At 42.9% G+C, this 22,156-nt stretch overlaps 1 protein-coding gene across 1 annotated transcript in view; it reads right to left on the bottom strand.

Moving 5' to 3' along the window:
• Positions 1-952: 952 nt before the first annotated feature.
• USP4 (ubiquitin specific peptidase 4 (proto-oncogene)) overlaps positions 953-22,156 on the bottom strand; it is a gene marked incomplete at its 5' end in the record, with an annotated part of 43,351 nt that continues 22,147 nt past the window's right edge. Inside the window, 12 exons of the mRNA XM_009575529.1 lie at positions 953-1,292; positions 1,415-1,503; positions 3,114-3,217; positions 3,958-4,107; positions 5,009-5,124; positions 5,770-5,840; positions 5,916-6,131; positions 7,113-7,201; positions 7,769-7,960; positions 17,187-17,281; positions 18,048-18,131; positions 20,986-21,210. Of these exons, the coding sequence (XP_009573824.1) occupies positions 1,191-1,292; positions 1,415-1,503; positions 3,114-3,217; positions 3,958-4,107; positions 5,009-5,124; positions 5,770-5,840; positions 5,916-6,131; positions 7,113-7,201; positions 7,769-7,960; positions 17,187-17,281; positions 18,048-18,131; positions 20,986-21,210 (1,533 nt within the window). The remainder of the gene's footprint in view (positions 1,293-1,414; positions 1,504-3,113; positions 3,218-3,957; positions 4,108-5,008; positions 5,125-5,769; positions 5,841-5,915; positions 6,132-7,112; positions 7,202-7,768; positions 7,961-17,186; positions 17,282-18,047; positions 18,132-20,985; positions 21,211-22,156) is intronic.

Here is a 22,156-nt window from a genome sequence, read left to right as displayed (position 1 = left end):
ACCCAGAACTTGGCCTTGTTGAACCTCATGGAATTGGCCTTGGCCCATCAATCCAGCCTGTCCAGATCCCTCTGTAGAGCCTTCCTTCCTTCCCTCAAGCAGATCAACACTCTCGCCCAGCTTGGTGTCGTCTGCCGCCTTACTGAGGGAGCACTCAATCCATTGCATTGGGCTGTCGTCCTTACAGGTGACACTTCTGGGGACACAGTGCTGAGCTTTGCTGGAGAAAAAGCTCCAAGGAGCCACATACACGAGCAAAGAAGGACAAAAATGCTGCCGTTGCACAAACCATAAGAGAAATAGTGGAGGCAGAAAAGTGCTTACAGAGCAGCCTGGAAGTGAGGGGTGTAGGAGATGAATGGAGAGGACAAGAAAATCACCAACCTTATGGATGGTATTTTTTCTGCAGAAGAATGGGAGCCAGAGCCAGAACAGCTGTATCCTGCCACCGCTGTGTGGTTCAGCCTGCACATATGCCATACCACAGGCAGCTATGATTTGCTTCAGATGAAGTTTCCTACATTACAGGATTCAGTGTTCACATGAAGAAGGCTGAGTCAAAACTGCCCGAAGAGCCTCAAATGCATCAGTGAAAGGACACAAGAAAGAGAAACCTTTGCTGCTTAGCAAGGGGACCAAGGTACGATGGCAGAGACTGCAAGAGACAGGCCAAATGTACAAAGATTTGAACTGAACCTCCAGAACGGCTGCAGCAAGCCTCCCTGACACAGGCAGGGCCCAACAGCAACACCAGAGAGTTGGCAGGAAGCCCCCATGCCGATTCACAGAATCGTACCCACTGTCCTCCTCCATGGGCCCCTGCGAGGCTCAGCTGTGACCTGGCCTCCAGCTCAGGCTGTACTCTCCCGACGCCAGCTACAACCCTTAGCCCAAGACCCACAGCCCCAGCCCAGCTCAGCCCCGACCCCTGCCTCTAGCCACACAGCTCAGCCAGATTTTAAAAAGAACTTTATTGAAGCTCCGATATATATTATTTTTGGCCTCTAAATACCCAAGTGTCAGCACCTATTCCTGGCTCTCCAGTGCTACTCTGCAACCCCCAGCACTGAATCTTTCAGTGCTAGATTTTCTGCTTGACTCCTACAGAAGGAAGAAAAATTTTCAGATGCCTCAGGCATGGCTTTAGAAGAGCGACCGCTAACATGGTGGCCAAGTGCTGGAGGTGATGTTTAGTTGGTATCCATGCCATCACACTCTTCTTGGGGAGGAGATGGGGCAGTATGTTCCTCACTGTTTCGGCGCTGATAAAACAGCACATACGCAGCTTTTGTCTACCAAACAAAGAAGAAAACCATCTGAAACAATCCACACAGCTTGGCTGGAAATGTAACGTCCAAAGCAGGGAACCACACTTTCAGCACAAACTCAGATTAGCCTCAGGCCGAATACTCACCACTATTTGGTCTTCTGAAGCCACGGATACACTGCTGTCATCAAAGTAGTACCACTTGTCATTCACTTTGTTCTTGGCGTAGGCGGTGTCTGTCAGGAGAAGAAACTGCAGCTCAGTACTCCAAGGAAGACCAGTAGGTTACGCCACGCCAGCTGCGCTGCACCAGCGATGCTCAAGACTCAAACTGAGTGTGCACGGGAGGCCAGGAGCTAGCTTTGACATGAATTACCCCAAACCTAGTTCACCAACATACACATCTTCCAGACCATGCTAGCTGGTCCAGCTAGTCTAGAACAACATCCCACATTCCAGACTTACCCCTGATAGCTGAGATATAGGGCTAAGAAACTTAGGAAAAAAATTACAATGCTTTGTTCACCCCCCTTGAGCCAGAGCTTTCGCAAACACACAGTTTAAGACTCTGCATTTTCATATTTTTCACATGAAAGAGAAGTTTTCTGCTGGTGGTAGATCTGATCTAGTGCTTGCTAGAGTCCTCACTCAAGAAGGAAGTTGGAATAAAGTCCTGCAAAGTCTCTTCTAACCAAGACTTCTGTGACTATGATCTCCAATCTCAAAACATATCCCCCTTCAGCTAATGCTATCCTACAGTGACACACCCTACGAGCTGAGCACATACACTGCCAAATGAGAGTTCATCATCCTCTCATAGTAAAATGCTTCTGAGTGGTTCTAGAAGCGTCACCTACAGCATGGATCTGCACGGGTACCTGATACAGGGATCTCCACCTACAGATGCATTTCATCCATGCTACAACAAAACCAGTGACAGAAAATACAGACTTGTCATGTATCAGTCTTGTCATATATAACAAAGGGTTTTTTTCTCCTGATGGCATGACGTTTTCCCTGCTATGTGAGCCCTTGTCAGTGCAAAGGCAGAGACATTCTACTGCAAGCTTGCCAGCTATGCAACCGAGAAGTCCCAAGAACTACACATTTGTTTGTGACTTGTTTTAGAAAAAGTCTGGAACAAAGGAAAATGAAAGAAGAAAAAAAGTGCTTTAAATTGCTATTGCAGCAAACAGAGTTTAGGATAGGAAATGCAGAAAGGCATCAGACCCAGCTTCATAACAGCTTCATAACATGCCCTCTGCTCTGTCTTCCTGGCCTATGGGTGACTGCTGCTCATCAGACCTTGTCTCACCACCACTGAGGGAACCTAGCAAGCTCCGGCTGGGCTGGCTCAACTGCTGGCAATCGCTGCTCTGCAGCTGTGATGCTGCACCCACACTGCACAAGCAGCTGCCCTCTGGCATGCTGCAGGGCAAGAAGCTGAGTCTTGGCACTGAACTTACAGTTTATGCTGAAGACTCTCCCCAGCACTCTCCAGTAAGAAGCTCCTTTCCACAATGTCACGTTTGGCATCAAAAAATCTTGACTCCACTCAAATTGGGGAACACCATCACACACTCCAATGACTACTAACCAAGGTCCCACAGGCATCAGAGTCAGACCTCAGGCAGCTGCAAACTACAAAAACGGACTAGCTGCTCTGCAAATCCTAACAGGAAGGACATTACCTTCCAATATGATATTCACCTGCATACAGAACAGACAGGTTTTGGACTGGACACCCTTGGTGAGGGCTGCTGCACGTCTCCAACACACAGAGCCCTCCCATGACCCCTCTGCTCACGTTTGCTTGCACACAAAGGACAGAGAAGCAGTTACTCACAGTGGCCTACTCCCATGGCTCCATAGTGATTGGAAACTGCAATGAGGTCATACACGTATGAGCCTGCTCTTGGGTCGCAGACAAACTCAGACATGTTTAAACCCCTGGAAGGAAATCCAAAATTATCAGTACACCAGTAATCAGCACTTTCTAAAAAGTGATACACGACACCAGTGAAGCTCTGCAGGCAGGCAGCACTGGTGGAGAAGTGCTGCACTCTGCTGCTCAACGGCCAGATGTTATTAGTGTAAAGACCAGACATGTTACCCCTCCCACACAGGGCAGGTCCCAGTAAACACATCAAGCACTGCCAAAAGATTTAGAGGGAGGTGCTGAATAAAAGACAGGTCAGAGTGTCCCTGTGTAGGCATGAAAAGTGAGATAGGAGTAGTAAGGAATATACTTCATCCTGCAGCAGGATGCTGACAAGCAGAAACAGAGGATGAGGCAGGCTTTCATCTTGTACTTGTGCAATCCTCAGTACTACAAATGCAGCTCTGCCCAACAAATTTGCCAAATTCTCTGCAGAAGTTAGCAGAATCACATGGTTTTAACCTAATTTCAGAAGAAACAGTACCTCCTAGTAACTAGTGCTCTTTGAGATGTGTAGGACTGATTAAGGTTAAGAGTAACACACACACACACAAAAAGAAACAACCAAACCAAACAAAAAAAAAAGAAAAAAACATCTCAACTCATGCCTGTTGTCTTGCAGTTCAAACCCGGAAGACAGAGCTGTTCCAGTTACAACTTCAATAACAAGCCCACCCAACAGTAACATCAGAAGTAGATTTCTCTTGACCAGCTTCTTCAAGGTCTTCCTAGCTTGAGGGAAGAATCCTACCTGATAGGGAATTCCACAACAGTGTCAAGTTTATCCCTCCAGTATCTGCTGTATGAGAAGCGTTTTAAATGCACTACCAAAATCCTGGGCAAAGACCACAAGTCAAACTTCTTTGTGGCCTGTTGATGTTTCTTACAGTTAGGGCAGTACCTGAGGAAGGAGTAACAAACAAGCAAATGAATGATTACGTTAGAAGAAAAGCTTCTGCCCTTCCATTAAAAGATGCCTCAATAGCACAGTACAGTCCCTGCCTTATGGAAGGCATTTCGGCTGTGGAATATGCAGGTGAACACACTTCCTCAGAGGTTTCCAAACTGCAACTTGCTTTCACTTTATAGGCAAAATGTCTTACGGCATGTGCATTAACTGAACATTGTACAAAGATTAATTTTTCTTTTGTAAATTAAAAAAAAAGGTTTAAAGGTCTCATTACTTCTTTATTGTCTCCTGATGCAGCTCAAACGGCTAACAGTTGCAAACACATCTCTAACATGTAATTGGGAATTAATAATAAACAATCACCTACTACACTATAAGTTATTTTCTTACACAGATAGCAAACAACCTCCAAAGATCTTGCACACACAGAGTAATCACATTTTGGTCACTGAGGATCTGCTGTACCTAGCCCCTCTGGACTAGGGATTTTTGGTAGAGTTAGGAGTGGGTCAGGACTGGTTCAAGCTAGAAGTAATACAGGATTAAACCCTAAGGTAGCCACATGCTTTCACTCTTTATTTCCACAACTGCTTCCTCTGATACTGTCTGGAAGACAGATGTATGCTGAGGAATTAAAAATAGCCTGATCTTTGGAAGCTACATGCCCACTGCCGCTTTTTTTTTTTTTAATGAAGGTAGGAAACAAACACTTTTTATTAACCCACATCTGCAGCCTATTGAGTCAGTGACTTAAAACAGAACTGATAGACTTCTCACAGATGAAGACAAAAGGACAGACCTGGGAAATTTTCAGAATCCCATGGCAAATAATGTGAACTCAAATAGTTATGGCGTTTTACGATAAACATGGCAGGCAGACAGAGGCTCTTACCATGGGTCATGTTCACCAAGCGTTTCCATAGTAGTGAAGAGCTCTATGCAGTCTCTGAGGGCTACCACAGCTTTCTTCTTCTGTGGCTGTAATGTACTTCCATGTTTTTCAAACGCCTAGTGAAAGAGATGCATGCTTTATTCAATTCTACGTAGTCTTTAATCCTTGACATCGGGAAAAGGAACACGCTCACCTTCACCATGCTGCCTATTTCTGTCCCCCCCCTTCCCCACCCACACAATCGTCTCAAGCTTCCAGCCACTCCTTTCTTGTGTTGCGAACAGTCCGTAAGAGAAAATATAGTATGTCCTCACTTCAAAATTGGTGGGGTTTGAGTCTTTTGCAAAATAGTAATAGGTTATTCTGTTACAAATTGCAAAAGAGTAATAAGTTATTCTGTTACAAAACATGATCCAGCAGAACTCTCACAGAAAGAATACTGAGCTTTCTACCAGGCTCTATGAATTTGGTTTCAGGTTTCTTTCGAGTTTTGGGGGTTGGGTTGGTTGGGTTGAGTGAACTATGAACCAGACTACTCAGCTTTGAAATTAAAACATCTACTTTTCAGAACACACTGGAAACAGATCAGCAATTATAGATCTATAGACCTTATCACTAAAAGATTTTAAGTAAACATATCTCATGCTGGTGACTCCAATTTTTATGAAGGGAGCTACACCTACATTTCACCATTTACTGTAATCTTTCAAGTACCATGCAAGTTTACATATAGGTTATTTATGAAAAGAGCCTATTACAACCTGTGCCTCCTGTTCATCAAAAAGTAGCCTCCGTGTATCAGAATCCCAGTCAATAGCAAGCGCAGAAAAAGCTACAAGAAAGAAGAAACATTTATTGCAAAGGTGTAAGAAGAAGGAAGAAAAAAAGATAGCAAGACAATAATTACCATTCAGTTTTAAGATTTTTCCTTCGACAATGGAGTTTATCTCAGAGGTCCCAGAAGAATTCACGAGGCTAAAAGTGAAATGCTGCTTCTTGCAAGGCTGCAGGTCTCTTGCTGACTCGATCTGCATACAACCCTCAGAGTGGCAGGGATCAACTTCTGCCAGCTTTTCCTTGCCTTCCTGTCCACCATCCTGATGCTCCATCTCTTCAATGACACCTGGCAAAATTTAAAACAAACACAATATTAAAGAGCTTCAGTGAAAGTTTAGACTGACACCTCACATTGACAGCTGTTTGCATGAGCCTGTTACGACACACACTGATTACTCAGAAAGTAATGAAAAGACATGCAGAAGAAGAAATCTGTGCTTGCTAACCACTACATCTGAAGTTGTATTTTTTCCTTTAGCAGGTGCCAGGTAGTGTGCTGGGTTTTATACCCTACTATCAGACATGAATGGAGAGTGCTCAGTTCACAGTAGGTTAACAATCACACCTTCTGACAGCACACCCTAATAAACATCCCAAGAGAGAATCAGCAAGCTTGCAGTTGGGTGTCTTTACAGAAGGGAATATGTAAGTCTCCAGGAAAGTTATTTCCATTCTTTGGGCAAAATGGGCAGATTTTTTTCCCCATTTAAAATTTCTCATTTGACTTGTTCCAGTTGTTACTCTCACAGCAGCACAAGTCAATCATTTCAAAGAGGAAAGGGAAACATGCATTTGCCATCAGCGTTAAAAGCTTCCTTGTAAGTATCTAACCTAGGAATGGAGACATCGTGATTCTAGGTCCACGAATAGAAAATACCATTTCCGCTTTACTTCTCCAGAGCTTGTCTTTGTGACCAGCAGGCCAGTTTTCATCACCAAAGGGCATATTAGGAAAGGAGTTGCCTCTGGAGGGAGGCACCTGAACACCTAATAGGGAAGCAAGGTCTTCCCTAACATTGGTCAAGATGAATGCACACCACACCTTGTTCTCCTGCTGCTGCTTACACACATCTGATCTCCCTTGGAAGGAAAATGGTCTACAAAAATTCTCACCATATCATGCAGAAGTCCTATGCAATAGCATGGTTTAATCATTGTCAAAAAACAATCTGCTAGAGCTTAAGCCAAATACAGACAGCACAAACCAAAGACTAACAAAAAGCTTTAAGTGCTGAGAAGCTTCCAGCCAATTTTGAAAGGACCTTACCTTCAACCACACCATTGGAGCCATTGCAGGTTCCTTTGTCTGGGCAGGGTGTAGAGTATTCTTCCACCAAAGGGAGTTTCACATAGCGGCTAAAGAGAGGGAATATGTTTACCACATAATCAATCATACCGAAGCTGTACATCAGAACAACAGCACCCCTCTCCATCACCAGTTCTTGTTGTCCAGTCCCCCTCAGCAAACTGGAACCCATCCTGTACAGCACCATTTACAGGCCAAAAGCTCTCAGAATGAGTCAAACAACAATTCAGTAAGTCTCTGTTCTCACTGCTTGTTCCAAGTTTTACTGGCAGTAGATGCAAAAGGCAAAAGTAAGTTACGGTGGCCTGATCTGAGAGCCCTGAAAACAGCCTGAGTTCTGCTCCTGACCCGTTTTGCAACACCAAGCAGATAGCTTCCCTTGTGACCACCACCAGCATTATCTTACAGCCTGCTTTTACAGAGCCCAGAAAACCAGGACTTTGAAATGTCCCTGGGACCTCTAGACACTAATGCAATGCAAATCCCGGTTTATACACCACACGCAAATCAAGGAAAATTCTTCCCGTTAACAAGAATGCAGTAATTCTATTACAGTGTAACTGATTAAGCGACCACTAGAACTTTGCATAGGATTCAAAGGTACAGACATGACTTACCTGATCTGCTCCAAAACCACACTGTACAAGTGATCCACAGTGAGCTTGTGTTTCGGCACAGATATTAATAGTGGCTGACCAAAGAGTACGGTCCCTGAAGTATTGCTGGATTGCCTCATTGTCTTTTCCCGAAAGTAAACAGAGAGAGTAACATACTCCAAGCCATCCTCACTTGGCTTGCAAACTTCGTATCTGTTTGAAAGACAGGTATTTCCACAGGTTATTTCCATTGCCAAGAAGCACAGCCAGGTAGAACCAATATGAACTCAGTCCAACAAGTCTCTCCACCAGGTCCCCCTGAGAAGGACAAAAAGGGTTGTACTCTGTCTTCATGCTACAGAAGAGTTTCCTGAACACTTCCCATGGCTCACAACAGCATAGGATACATACCTACCACCGACTCAACTGTCACCATCCCTCTGGCTTTACTCCTAATTCACATCCCTATTGCCACTCACCTCTCAAGACATTACCCTGACAACTACATGTCATTTCAACCAGATCACAGTGTCAGTGAAAAATACTAAATGCACTTTGAAATCCCTCAGACAGTGTTTGTTCCCTCTGGAGAAAGAAACCCTCTTGATACCTTGGATCTTGCATTCTCCCAGCCTCTCGTACAGTTAATGGCCTGAGCTCACATCACTGAGCAGCCACCGATTCAGAAAACCAAGAGTTTGGAAAGATCTGCTTCACGGAAAAATCCAGGGACAGTAAATACACATGAAAAACATTCTGGAAGAAAACAAACAGCTCTGAAGAGCAGTGAGGAGACTGAGACACAGCTTGTGGTACTGGGCAAAACAGCAAATGAGATATTTGCAGATGTCAGAGTCAAAAGAAACCACATGGTCCAACACTATCACATTGTTCGCTTCAGGACTATTCTGCTTCACGGAAAAATCCAGGGACAGTAAATACACATGAAAAACATTCTGGAAGAAAACAAACAGCTCTGAAGAGCAGTGAGGAGACTGAGACACAGCTTGTGGTACTGGGCAAAACAGCAAATGAGATATTTGCAGATGTCAGAGTCAAAAGAAACCACATGGTCCAACACTATCACATTGTTCGCTTCAGGACTATTCATTACAATGGAATGCCAAGTCACACTGCTCTTTAATTTGGTGATTCACCTGTCCCAGACTTATCTTAAAACTGAAAGAGAAAGATTTCATGAAAGATGTCACTACTCCTAACGACCAAGACCACAATCACATATCTGAATGTACCAACTCTTAACAGTTCTCTTACATTAGACAAGCCACTTCCCTTCTCTCAAGAGCCAAGAAACACTTTTATTCCTGTGTTCAAAATGCCCTTGTAGAGCAGGGAGGAAAACAAATTTCAGGGTTGTAGTTCTGCTCCAGCCTACTTAAACAAAAAGGGATCCCAGCTTGGGGCCTGCATTGAGTCAGTAGAGTTCACAAAGAAAAATATCCTTCCAGAGAGTCCCAGCCCAGCCCATCAAGAGTATTAGAGATCAGAGTCAGTGTAAGACAGTCCAACGCAAATGGCTGTTGAGGTTTTCTAGGCTGTCAATGCTATTCAGCTGGACACCAGCACTGGACACAGTTCACACCTTCTAAAGTTTCCTGAGAAATAGCACCACAAAGAGGTGGATTATTTTACTTAGCACTGTTCAAATAACAAAAGACCATACTCAGTCCCAGAATATCATCTACAATTAAGTCCAGGTCCTATGAGACCCTTAAGCCGGTCTCCCATAAAACAGATCAGTACACAACATGCACACGTTCCTCAACGTTCTTGTGACTGCCCCTCACACCACCTACACTGTGCTCTGCAAGCAGCAATTAATGCAGCCCCCATTTATACTCCATCCTCATGCACCTGAATGAAGCCCTGCCCACGTGACAGAACAGATGGGACAGAAAGAAAAAGCTAAGTATTACCCATATGCAGGTGTCATCCATCACTAACAGACAGCATGCTGTACCCCTATAACACTCTGCAAAAGAGCATCTCGCACATTTCTCACTGAAACATAAATTCGGTTACTCAAGTGCCCCTCTACTCAACTCCAACTCAGAACAGCTTTTACATACTACTTTACATTAGAGGCAGACATATCAGAATCAGGATCTGTCACTTTCTGAATCTCTAGGGCAACAGCCATCCTTCTAAAAAAAAAAAAAAAAAAACAACGAAGATAAAATACTTTATCTATGGTTTAAGGAAGGCTATAGAGCTGATACTGGGAATTACTGGACAATACACTGTAATTCTGATTCTTACAACTTAATTGAAATAACAGAACGAAAAGATGATGCTACACCAGACTACACAACATGGTTTCAGAAGTCAGAGTCATTAGCTCAGCTGCTACCACACTGCTGGATATTGCCTGCTTGCCTTTATAATTCATGACAACTCTGAAAAGCATCTGAAAACTGCTAAGCAATAGGGTAGGACTTGACCAGTCTTCATCAGCATTATGAAGGCTTCAGGTCTGTGGTTATAATTCAGAAAGGAGACAGTGAGCAATGAAGTAGGTAGCTTTTGTTGCCTTGCAAACTGAAGTTAAGCAAGCGCACAGCAGCATGAAAAGCTACAGAAAGACAAGGCAGAGCTACGTGAAAGGGCACTGAAAGCAAAAAATACTCTGAGCTAAACACCACCCTCCCCAGTGCTGGGATCTATGATATTAATTCCAACTGGAAGCTGGAAAACACTATGTGAATCACAAGTCAGTCTACAGCAACAACCAAGAGAAGAAGTGTATTTTGTAAGAGAACAGAGAAGGGTAGAAAAAAATGCCATTGCAGAAGCTGACAAACAGATCCGTCTGCACAGGATTGCTACTGCACACCAACCCAGAGATGCTGCTGTGAAATTACAATAGGTTCAGAAGTTGACAATAAGAATGAACAGAGGACTAGAAAAAACCTGGGTGAAAATGCTGCACATATTATCATCTCTTCTAGGAAGTGGAAATACTCCTAATCTGTTTACATTCTTTCATAATACCAGAACACATACAAACAAGTAAACTAGGAGATAAGAAACTGCAAATGTAACTTTTTCAGACAACACGTAGTTTGCCCTGTAGAAGCTGGTCACAGGATTTTGCCAGTCTTACAGAGGAGCAAGATTAAAAAGGATGAGGGAATTCAACCAGCAAGATTTTTACAAAGCTTAAAAAATACAAGCTCATTTTGGAAAGGACAAACCCTCATTTCAAACAAGAAAACACCAATTTCAGCAAGTGAGAACAAACTTCCTAGATCAGCCTGCTACAAGATCTCACACATCTCAAACATTTCATATAAAACTACTGGACTAGCTGGTTTACTGACCTAACTAGCTCAGTTCAATAATTGTTGTAGCCTCAGTCACATTAACAAACCTGACATTTCTGCAGCCAGTCATGGTTTTTCAAAACCATGAACTCATCTAAACATAATACACAGCATGTTGTAAAAGAAGGCGGAAAACATGGTATGTACGGCAAACTAAATATGTCTTATTCAAATATGCACATTTTTATAGGTTAAAGGTGACCTGCAAATCAATTTGTGAAACTTTTATCAACGTAAACAATACATATTATATCATATGCCCCATTAGCCAGGCTAAGAGAACAGGGGTATCTAGTTTATCCATCAAAACATCTTTCTTCTTAGGCCTTAAGAACTAAGAAGAAATACTAAGAGTGATACCCTTGAAATGCGCTGTGGAGTTTGTTTTCAAGTGGTACTTACCTGACCCCTCGTAGGCCGGCTCCAAGCTCCAGCAGGATCCCTGGGTGATGTGATATCACCAGCATGGTGCATGCGTGGGTGTTACATTGGAGCGGGAGCCGGAGGTCCTAGCGAGGCTGGACTTCACAGAACCTAAGAAAAAGAAATAGTAAGCATTTCGGTTATGTGCTGAATGCTGTTCTCTGCTTAGCCTGGAGAATGAGAGCATTCAGCACAAACACTGAACATTGTCAAATTGATTTGCAGACCACCTTTACGTAAGTGACTTTCTGATCATTTGCCACAGATCTCCCTGTCCTTTCACAGGAACAACATGCCTCAAGAGAAACATTTACAATGCTGTGAGAAGTGGGCTAGTCCCACCGTTCTTTGGCTGCACTGCCCCTACACATCGTGCCAGTGACCTTGCTTCAAGTCTTATAATCAAACCCCTCTATTTCTGCAAGCATCTCACCTCTTCTCTGATGCTAAATATTAACACATCTTGCATCAGGACTACACTATGTTTCCAAGCCTGTCATGATGAGAAACAGATGAGTGCAAAGCCTCTTGAAAGAGCGGGCTTGGGGAATTCTAGCCCCAAATTCTCTTCCCCTTCCAGGTAACCTGGAGAAGAAAATGTATAGTTTTGTCCTTTTGTGTAAAAGGAGAGAGGTCCATCTTGGGATGCATCTGAGAGTTAAAGTCACTTAAATATCAAGAAGCTCAGTAACATTTGCATTTCTTCTTTTTGAAGTTTTACTATCAGAGAGCACAACAGGTCAGGTAATGCACCCCAAGAATTGATGAGCCAGAAACTGAGCAGCTGAAAGGGAAAATATACATTAGCCATTCAGGGCAGATTTTTTTTTTCCCGCCAAATTACTCTCCATTCAGCTTAAATTCCAAATGGAGTCCAATTCTCACCCCACTCTCCCCCACCCAAGATTCAGCATCTCCCACCACTTTAGTGGGCCATGAAAATTCACAATGCATGTCTAAAAATGTCCAAGGTGCCCTGCAAAAACCACAAAAAGCTGAACATGTCTTCCCTCATATTCCTACGGTGAAAACAGGGGAAAAAAAAAAAAACCAGCTTTTCCGACCACTGAAATCACCTAAAAAAAGTGCAAGCTCAATATTCTGTACATCCCACGTATTGCACATTTCACAAAAACTCATCAACGGTACAGTCTGGACAGTATCTGTGCCTGCAGACCGTGTCCTCTGTCAAGCAAATATAAGAAAAACAATAAAGCACATTCCAGCTACGCTACTACTACTGCAATGTATTGTGCGAGTTCCTGCTCAGTGACATTTACAACTGAAGCATTTAATGGAAATCGATATTCTGCTCAGTAACCAACCAATAGAGAGGCCTAAATCAAAAGTTGAGGCTTAACAGACATTGGTGTCAAAAGCAAGACAATAGTACGAAAGTACAAACTTTTTTTTTTTTTTAAAATCACATCCCTGCTGGGGCACAGATCTTCTACAGTATTAGATTCTTCCTTGAATTTCGAATTGAGACATGTGTCGCTAGCTGGCTAGCGCACAGTACTTTAAAATCAGAAGTCTGTCAAACTGACGGGGATATTGTTGTCATACGCAGACCCAGGTCTAGCTACTGCTTTCAGCAAAGCAAACCTGGAGAAATACTGCAAGAGACTGACCATTTATTTTTAAATTTTTCTTTCTTCCTTGCTTATAAATTAATTGCTACCTTGTCAGCCCAACTTAACGCTTTAGAAAGTCTTCTTAGAAGTTTATTTTGGGGCAATTTCCGATATAAATGTAGTGCAAGTAGACTTTTGATGGGTTAGCATGATTTATTGAATCTTTTTTAGGTTGTTATTTATTCCAGTTGTGAATTTTGGGTGAAAATACTGTCACTGTAAAACATTACACAGCTATACTTTCTAATAAAAGGCAGCTGTTCCCCTTCACTAATCAATACAAAGATAGTTTTCTTGCAGGAACAGAAGAGAGATACATTACTCAGCATAACTAGTGATACACCCCACAACTACATCACCAGCCAGCACAAGAGGATCTTTTCCAAACTGAACATTTTGTAGACTACGCACGCATACAGAGCCATCCTTCAAGTCATAAGCAGCAAGATTTTTCCTGTCACTTCTCTAAAGAATTGGTCTTAACTTAAAACCAAAAGAACAAAATGCTTTTTAGTGGGCACTCAAGTCGTCTTCATTGACTCTGAAGAAATAAAATGTTTCTCAACTATACACTATTTCAATTACATATTTTTAGTTTCAAGTGGAAGCAAGTTTGTTCTTTAAAGATGGAAGATTCTGAAAGACTTAAGATTTTTTTGAAATATTTTGTATTCCTCCATTTAATAAACAGCAAGATAATTGCCTGTAATCTAAGAAGGTAAGTAAGTTCAGGATACCAGAAACTCCTGAAGTTACCGGCAGCAGCAGCAATCTGAACATACAACTAGCAGGTTGCCACATTCTCCAGCCATGCATCACACAACATCTTCAGGAAGGCAGCAAGCCCTCACCTGACACGTTACTGTTGATAACTTCTGCCAGAAATGTAACAGCTTGAGGAACACTTGAGAAGTTTCTGTTTAATCCGTCCCTGCCCCACTCTTGAGCCGCTTCCAGGCGCACAGCAGGACAGCTGCCTGCAGAGCAACACGGCACTCCACGCCGGACAAGGGAACGGTTCTTTTAACACTGCCCTGTATCCTGACGCAGGTTATCGTCTAGTGCCACAGTTACATCAACCCAGCTAAGGTGCAGGAACGAATGCTGAGTGTTACTCAACCAGCACTTAGGATAAGCATAAGCTATGTTTTCATGCCAAAAACATGAAAAGCAGGAAGTTTTAGGAGCACTAAACCATTTAGGCTAGAAGGAACAAGTTAACCAGAGAACACAGGAGGAGTGAACGGGGCTGCTTCTGCTCTGGTTTTGGAAAACAGGCCCACAAAGAAAGCATGCACTGCAGTGCCTGGGTCCAGCCCCAAGGTGGGTAGCAATGGTAGATGCAACTTGGAGCAGCATTTTCTTCTCATCAAAAAGAGCAAGCAGGCAACCCAAGAGAAGTCCCAGCACTGAAGGAAAACATACAAGGGCCAGTGTGACAGCTAAAAGTGCCGGGGTGGGGTTCTGTGCAGGAGTTCTCTCCAGCAGGTATAAAATCATCCTTTCCACAAGGATCAGAAGGCAGAGATGCACCTCCATGGCTACAAGGACATTCCCCAATAAAAAACAACTTTTGAAGCCAACACGACAAAAATACTCAGATTACTTTGGAAGCTATGCACTTTTTTAGCAATGATGTACCAAGTCCAAACAGACAATATTACCCCTCCAAAGCAACTCAGATAATTCTCACAGTCTTAAACGTTAAGATTTAGAAAGCCAAAAAAAACTTATATAAGACAGTTTCAACTTACTGAAGAGTTTTAATTCACAGAGATCTCAAGGATTCCTCAGACCATGGGCTAAATACAAAGAAAAATTAAAAACATTTCCTGCAAGGAAAAACTGAAGAAAATCGTAATTTCTTAGAAAGATACTAGAAACAACACACGGAGTAACAAAAAAAAAATCATAAATGCCTTCAGCATATCCTTAATGTCGTCAGTTTGCAAGAGCCCAATGAACCAAAAGCCTAACACAGCTAGTCTTAAATCCAACTGAGTCCTTTCAGTGACAATTTTCAAAGTTTCTGCCAGTGCCACTACACTCTCACAGCTTGCTCACCTCATGCTGTACAAGCAAGTAACAGCAAAAGGGTAAAAATTCCTAAAGAATCACTCAAACCTGCAGTTCAGAAATCCCGAGTTGAAGACCCACCCTGATCGCTCCCCCTTGTATCGATCTTAACACTAAACTGATGTACTGTCAATCCCTCCTTTCACACCCGATTCAGCAGATACAAGACCTTAATAGATGGAAACAGAGAGGAATTTAAGAACCTTCACGCTACTATTACCATATCTTGAATGATTTAATTAAATCTTAGAATACCTAAGAGCAGACTTCTTATAACCAGACAAGGTAAGCAGATCGTCCATGATAAAACTAATTATGCATTTGCCTTTAAATAAAAAGTTTTGCTCTTTATGAACAAGTGTTTCTCTGTTGTGTTTTTGAGACAAGACTCCCTTTCAATAGAAGAATGCTGGTTTTCAGCTGTAGGTTAGAATATTACTTTACATATCTTACTCCTGGCAGTATCACCCATTAAAGGGAGTTCCTACAAGCAGCTTTCTCCTAATTCTTGCCCTGGTGCCTGGCTGCTTGCTCTTGCCCCACAGTGCTGAAAACATCTTAGAGGGTTTATGTGGAAAAACAGGGTTAGCATAACTTCCTCTTGCTACCTCTCCTCTTCCAGATCAGTTCACTCATTATGACTATGACTCACAGCATCACCTCATTTACAGTTGCACCTGCACATAAAGGGAAGTGGTGACTGCAAAGGAAAATATACATGGAGCTGCAGTTCAGCTAATGCTTCCCCTCCACCCCAGAGCAGAGCTAATTCAGACACAGTTGTTTTCTGTGGAGGAATATGCAACATGTTATGCCTGTAGGAAAGTGGGGTGTTTTTGTAATTACCATTGTAGCATCACGTGTCTTGTTTTTTCAGTGTTCTACTAGCTTTGGAGACAGACTTACTTACAATCTAACAATTTACAATACCCTCACAAAACAGATTTCACAGAAGCCAAACATCCTGCCTAGGCATCCGAACTGGCTGCACCTTTAGCTGCAATTGAAGAAAACAACAACATGCCAAGAATTTTCAGAAAAACTCAGACATTACATCTCAGCAATGAGGTCATGACCGACAGCATGACAGAGCAGCACCAAGCAGTATGTCACAGCATTCCATTCAGTGAAAGGTACACACTGCACCACAGTATATTAGTGCAGGACTTCACACTGGCACAATTTTATGGAAGTAACATCCTTGCACTGGAACATTCTCACATGAGGAAGACTGGACTTGTGATGAATGGCTGGATTTGACCTCACAAGCCCCAGGTTCAGTTGCGAGCCTCAAAGTCCATTTCGCACTTCATGTGCAATGTTTTTCATTTTCCAGCTGCAATAGAGGAAAGCTACTTTTGCTCTCCTCACCAGATTTCACAGATGACTGGAGACATCTCATCCACCACACATATGTAAAACATCAAGCGCAACCAAATCCTCAGCTTCACAGTTAACACACAAATAGTGTAAGCACCAGTCAAGAGCCTATCAAGAACCTCCAGTCACGGTTAGCTGGGTGCTATAACAACTACGTTGAGTGTTAGGAGAGGCAGAGTACAACAGCTTAGACTTCATGCTATCCTAATAACAGCTCCAAGGCTTTTGGCTGATTTGGAGCGTAAGAACAGTAAGCTTACACTTGCCTAAAAATGCCAGTGAAAGTGTAACTGTAATCCAGACATAGATTACCATATCTGAAATAGGCTTGTAGAAAGCTCCAAACTGCAGAACACAGGTCAAACAAATTTCATTATTACCCAGGACGATGACTTCCTTTGTGTTTGGAAAACACCTACTAAACACTGCACATGCTGATCTGCTGCTAGCAGTAATGCAGCACTTCTCCTAAGTCATGCAAAAGGTCTACAGGAAGACTTAGGCTGGGGGCGGGGGGGCCTGAAACCAAAGTGAATGTTTTGTAATATTCTTTGCATCATGGCATCTTCCCACTTTACTCACACAAAGATGTCGTCTTTTGGCATGATATGATTTAAACCTTCATCCATTTGGAAGATTTTGTGGAATCGATGATTATACACATCTGTCACCACCATCTAGAACAGCAAGAGATATTTGCAAAGAGATTATAATAAAAGCTTACATAAATTTAGGCAAACTAACTCTAAATTCAAGCAACAGTTTATTTCTATTCTTTCTTTATCAGAATTTTCAGTACACCAACATCAGCGCTGTTTTCTATAACAGCACCCAGCAGCTAATCAGCTGTATTTGTTAAGATGGATCAGAAAAACAAAGCAAGTAACAGACTGATTTTACAGAGGTACTGAGGAGATGCAATTCCAACAGCTGCAAGTCAGCCTGGTGGAAACAACAGCACAGATCCCAACATCAAAGTGGCAACAGGCTAGGATTTCAGGCATGGATCACTCACATCTATAATTAACTGAAATAAATTTAAGTGCTACACTGGCATCCTGAAAATACCCCACCAACTACAAAACCATTCCCTCTGGAAAAGCTCACTTGATCCCTTTGTTATTAAAAGGATGTCCAAGAAGATGTGGACCCAAAACAGACATTGAACGTCTCTCAGTTCTAAGAAACTACACTATCAAATGTTGGGGGTGGGGGCCAGCTTTCTGCCCCTTCTCTTAAACCTCTCTATTGCAATGGAAGTATCAGAATAAACACAGATTGTTTCATGCATTTTTTTATTTTACAATCAAAGCATTCAAACTTGTTAGGGTTTTGTCACTATTCCATTAAGTTCAGTTTATCACCCATCTAAAAGCTAAGTCACCAAAATGCTTCAAGAAAACCAAACATTTATCAAAATTACTGTGCTGCATTTATCCTTACATTTTCTGCAGGAACACCAGAGAGTTTGGAGAGTGATTCACACAGATCCGAGATGGCCCCCATCATCGGCACCACAAGCCGGTACTAGAAACAAAGATAATGTCACGCTTACACCAGGCAAAACAAACCCATGCAAGGCAGAGAGCAAGAAAATGGAAATAAAACCTTTAATTTACAGGAGTTCTGCTGATGTGAAGGTCACAGCTACACACTTCAAAGTCTTCTGGATCTCAGCCCTACCTTACAACGCAGGGATTTGGAGGGAATGAAAGAGCCTTAAACAGTTGGCCTTCTGTTTTGATCAGGCTCAGCAGTAATAAAACGCACCAAAAAAACAAAAAAAATCACCAGACACAGCAGCTTGCTCAGAATATAAAATTGCTGGTTTTTTATGTGATTAAAAACATCCTAGAACCATGCTCCCCAGTGCCTCTGGAGGTCCAGTCAGAAGTCTTGACAGACAGGAAAGCAAATGTGTACATGGACTGCATACAAGGATGGACCCTCCTGAGCAGATCAAACCACTTAAACCTTCATTTGATGGGCAATGTCATCAACACAAGCTTTAGTTTCCTTCTTTTAAGAGTTCTTTCTGGACATGCCCTCAGACTGAAACAAATCCCCAGAGCTCACCCAGAATAGGACACACCATGTATTACGCTGCACTGGGGCTGGCTGGGAGGGAGTTACTTTCCCTATGGCACCCTGTATGGTGCCACATTTTGGATTTGTGGCTAAAACAGTGTTGATATCACACTGATGTTCTAGTCATTGCTGAGCAGTGCTTGTGCAGCGTCATCTCATCCACCACACGTATGTAAAACATCAAGCGCAACCAAATCCTCAGCTTCGCTGAAGTCCCTCACAACCACAGTTAACACACAAATAGTGTAAATGTCAAGGCTTTCTCTTTGTCCCCACTATGCCCCATCAGCAGGTAGGCTGGGGGTGGGCAAGAAGTTGGAAGGGGACGCAGCCAGGACAGCTGTCCTGAACTACCCAAGGGCTATTCTGTACTATATAATGTAACGCTCAGCAATAAAAATTATGGTAGAAAAAGAAAGGGTGTTTTTGGCTTCCAAGGTAACTGCTCAGACACTGACTGGGCACTGGTCTGTTCGTGGGAAGCGGCAAGTGACCTCCTTTGCGTCTTTTGTGTCATTGTCCCCACCTCCCCACTTTTCCTTCACCTATTAAACCATCTTTATCTCAACCCATGGGTTTTCTTGCTTTTGTTCTTTCTAGTCTCTCCTCATTCCTGCTGGGAAGAGGGCAGGGGGGAGTGAGCAAGAGGCTGTGTGGGTGCTTGGCTGCTGGCCTGCATCAATGCACCACTTACATTAAGCTACAAAAATATGAGGGGCACAGTCAAGAAACCTCTCACACTCCTAAGCAGAAACATCTTGTAAGTCAGTGGGAACGTTCTACCTCAGATGCTAAACACATGATAATCCACTGGTTCCATCCCCAGTGCTCTGAACACTTCCCTGAAGACAGATCTGTGAGCTTTTAACATGGCTAAGTGATGTTCTGCAACCAGGAATGTGCATGGATGCAAGAATATGGGTGCACCAGAACACAAGCATCTACAGTTTGGTTTAATCTAGCATCCTTCCTCCATCAAGTTATCAGTACCATATGCTTTAGAGAAGGACTCAAAGGCACTGTATGTTATAGGTAGGCACACACTCAGAGAGAATTATGTGGAACATACCTGCCTTGACTAAAAGGAGTTATGTATCAATATTCACCAGGATCTTCTCAGTTATCCTATCAATCTGCATCTTCCACTGTAGCCATCAGAGACTTTCAGTTCACTTTCTCTTAGCACAACCCACACAGCAGAGACACAATTCCTCCCTGTGTCACACACACCAGAGGGGAACAGTGGTCCACACCTCTGGCTTCCCAACCCGGAGATCACAAAATGCAAAGAATTGCTCCCAGGAAGACTGAAGGTGGGATGTAGAATATGCACATGGCCAACTCATCTAGAAGAGCTCCAGGTAGCGGAAGTTCTGTTAATCTTGATTCTTTAAAGTAGAAGAACTTATCCTTTAAATCTCTATGCTATTGGTAATCTTGCTTGTTTTCTCAATTAATCCTTTCTCTGTTCTTGCCCTTCATAAAGTCTTGGTGACAAGAACAAGTGTAGCTGTCCTTGATTTCACAGTTGTACAAAAAGCAGGATGAAAATTTATTGTGAATTCAGCATACATCCTTCTCCACTGTACCTACCACCCCCCTCAAACTAACAGCGTACATACAAAGCACAAGTTTTACCATCTGCAGTTATAATCCACAGCACATGCAAATATTGCTAATCAGTGCCTCCAAAACTGCATCAGGGCATCTATCACCCCGCCTGGGCCTCCCAGATCTTGTCTTCTCTTGACATGCGTGGCAAGCACAAGGTTACTTTAGGTATGTGTGTGCCCACCCACAGGCCCATTTGAAAATAAAGTGGGAGGAAAAAAACTAAAAATCAAGTCTATCTTAGAATCGAGCAGGCTTTAAAAGCAATCAAGTAATTTTTCGTTTTTTTTCAAGAGGGATTGTTTTTCATTTCTGTTTGAAATTCAGAGGCCTTACCCATTTAGGTAAGTTTCACCTTCACATTTTCCAAGGCAACATGAGGTACACATGACAACGCAAACACATTACTGCTTTCAGGGAACACATTACACAGGTAATCTCATCACAGGAACAGGTAAGCCACTTCCAGCTAACCCATGACCCTCGTCTCACGAACCAAGATTTTTACAAAGCCACTTGATTTCACATGTTCAATTCCCAGTTTTCACATTAAAAAACCACATCCTACTTCACTCAAAGGTGGACATCAATGTCCTTTAGATTACTTGAAAAGTCTCAACTTTATAAACCTAAAGACAGACTCAGATGACTTAAAGAAATTTGTGCCTTCAACATGCCTCACCTGGACAGGTCTATGCTGGGGGTCTGCATATACCAGGGTAACTTCCATGAGACGATCTCTCCTCAAGGGCAGTGGAAGGGTTAAGTAACAGAAGGGATCAAAGGTCACAGAAACTTTGGAGCATTTGGGACAAACAAGGGTAGATTTGAAAAGACCATGAAAAATATCCACAATGATAGAATCATTCCTCAGCCTATGATTCTCCCAGGCTTCTTTTGCCACCTCCTATAAAAAGAAAAAAAAAAAAATTAAAAATTATTTCTCGCAAACGCTTCCATAGCATGGCAAGCATAGGGATCAAAGAAAACTCAGAAAATTGATACTGACGGGTAAATTTCACAGAAAGGGGGGGTCTACCAGTGTGTCTAGCATAACACACTGGGATTTATTCTCAGCAAACTAAGGTCTTGCGTCAAGTCAAATGTAACAGATCTATTTTAGCTGAGTCACTTGGTCAGGTATTCCTTGGTGCATACAATGCCAGAATGGAGCCGAGGGGACAGTGACAAGGTTACGTGCTGCTCTTCAGGACAGAAAGCTGCCAACAAGATACACTCCACCTTCCCCCATGAGGAATGGACTGCTGCCCCCCGCTTTTGAAAGACAACTGCAGTTACAGCTTCTGAGAAGCCTTTTTCTTCTTGGAAAATGATGGTTCATGTCTGGGCTGGTTTTGGCTGGGATAGAGTTAATTTTCTTCACAGTAGCTAGTACGGGGCTGTGTTTTGGATTTGTGCTGGAAATAGTGTTGATAACACAGGGATGTTTTCGTCACTGCTGAGCAGTGCTTACACACAGTCAAGGCCTTTTCTGCTCCGCACCCCACCCCACCAGCGAGCAGGCTGGGGGTGCACAAGAAGCTGGGAGGGGACACAGCCGGGACAGCTGACTCCAACTGACCAAAGGGATATTCCATACCATATGACATCATGCTCAGTATATAAAGCTGGGGGAAGAAGAAGAAAGGGAGGGACGTTTCGGAGTGATGGCATTTGTCTTCCCAAGTAACTGTTACGCGTGATGGAGCCCTGCTTTCCTGGAGATGGTGAACACCTGCCTGCCGATGGGAAGTAGGGAATGAATTCCTTGCTTTGCTTTGCTTGCGTGCGCAGTTTTTGCGTTACCTATTAAACTGTCTTTATCTCAACCCACGAGTTTTCTCACTTTTACC

This window comes from Fulmarus glacialis, unplaced genomic scaffold, assembly GCF_000690835.1.
Source record: "Fulmarus glacialis isolate BGI_N327 unplaced genomic scaffold, ASM69083v1 scaffold824, whole genome shotgun sequence".
Classification (NCBI taxonomy): Eukaryota; Metazoa; Chordata; class Aves; order Procellariiformes; family Procellariidae; genus Fulmarus; species Fulmarus glacialis.
The sequence above is the reverse complement of the archived record's forward strand: the minus strand, read 5'-3'. Positions and strand labels throughout refer to the sequence as shown.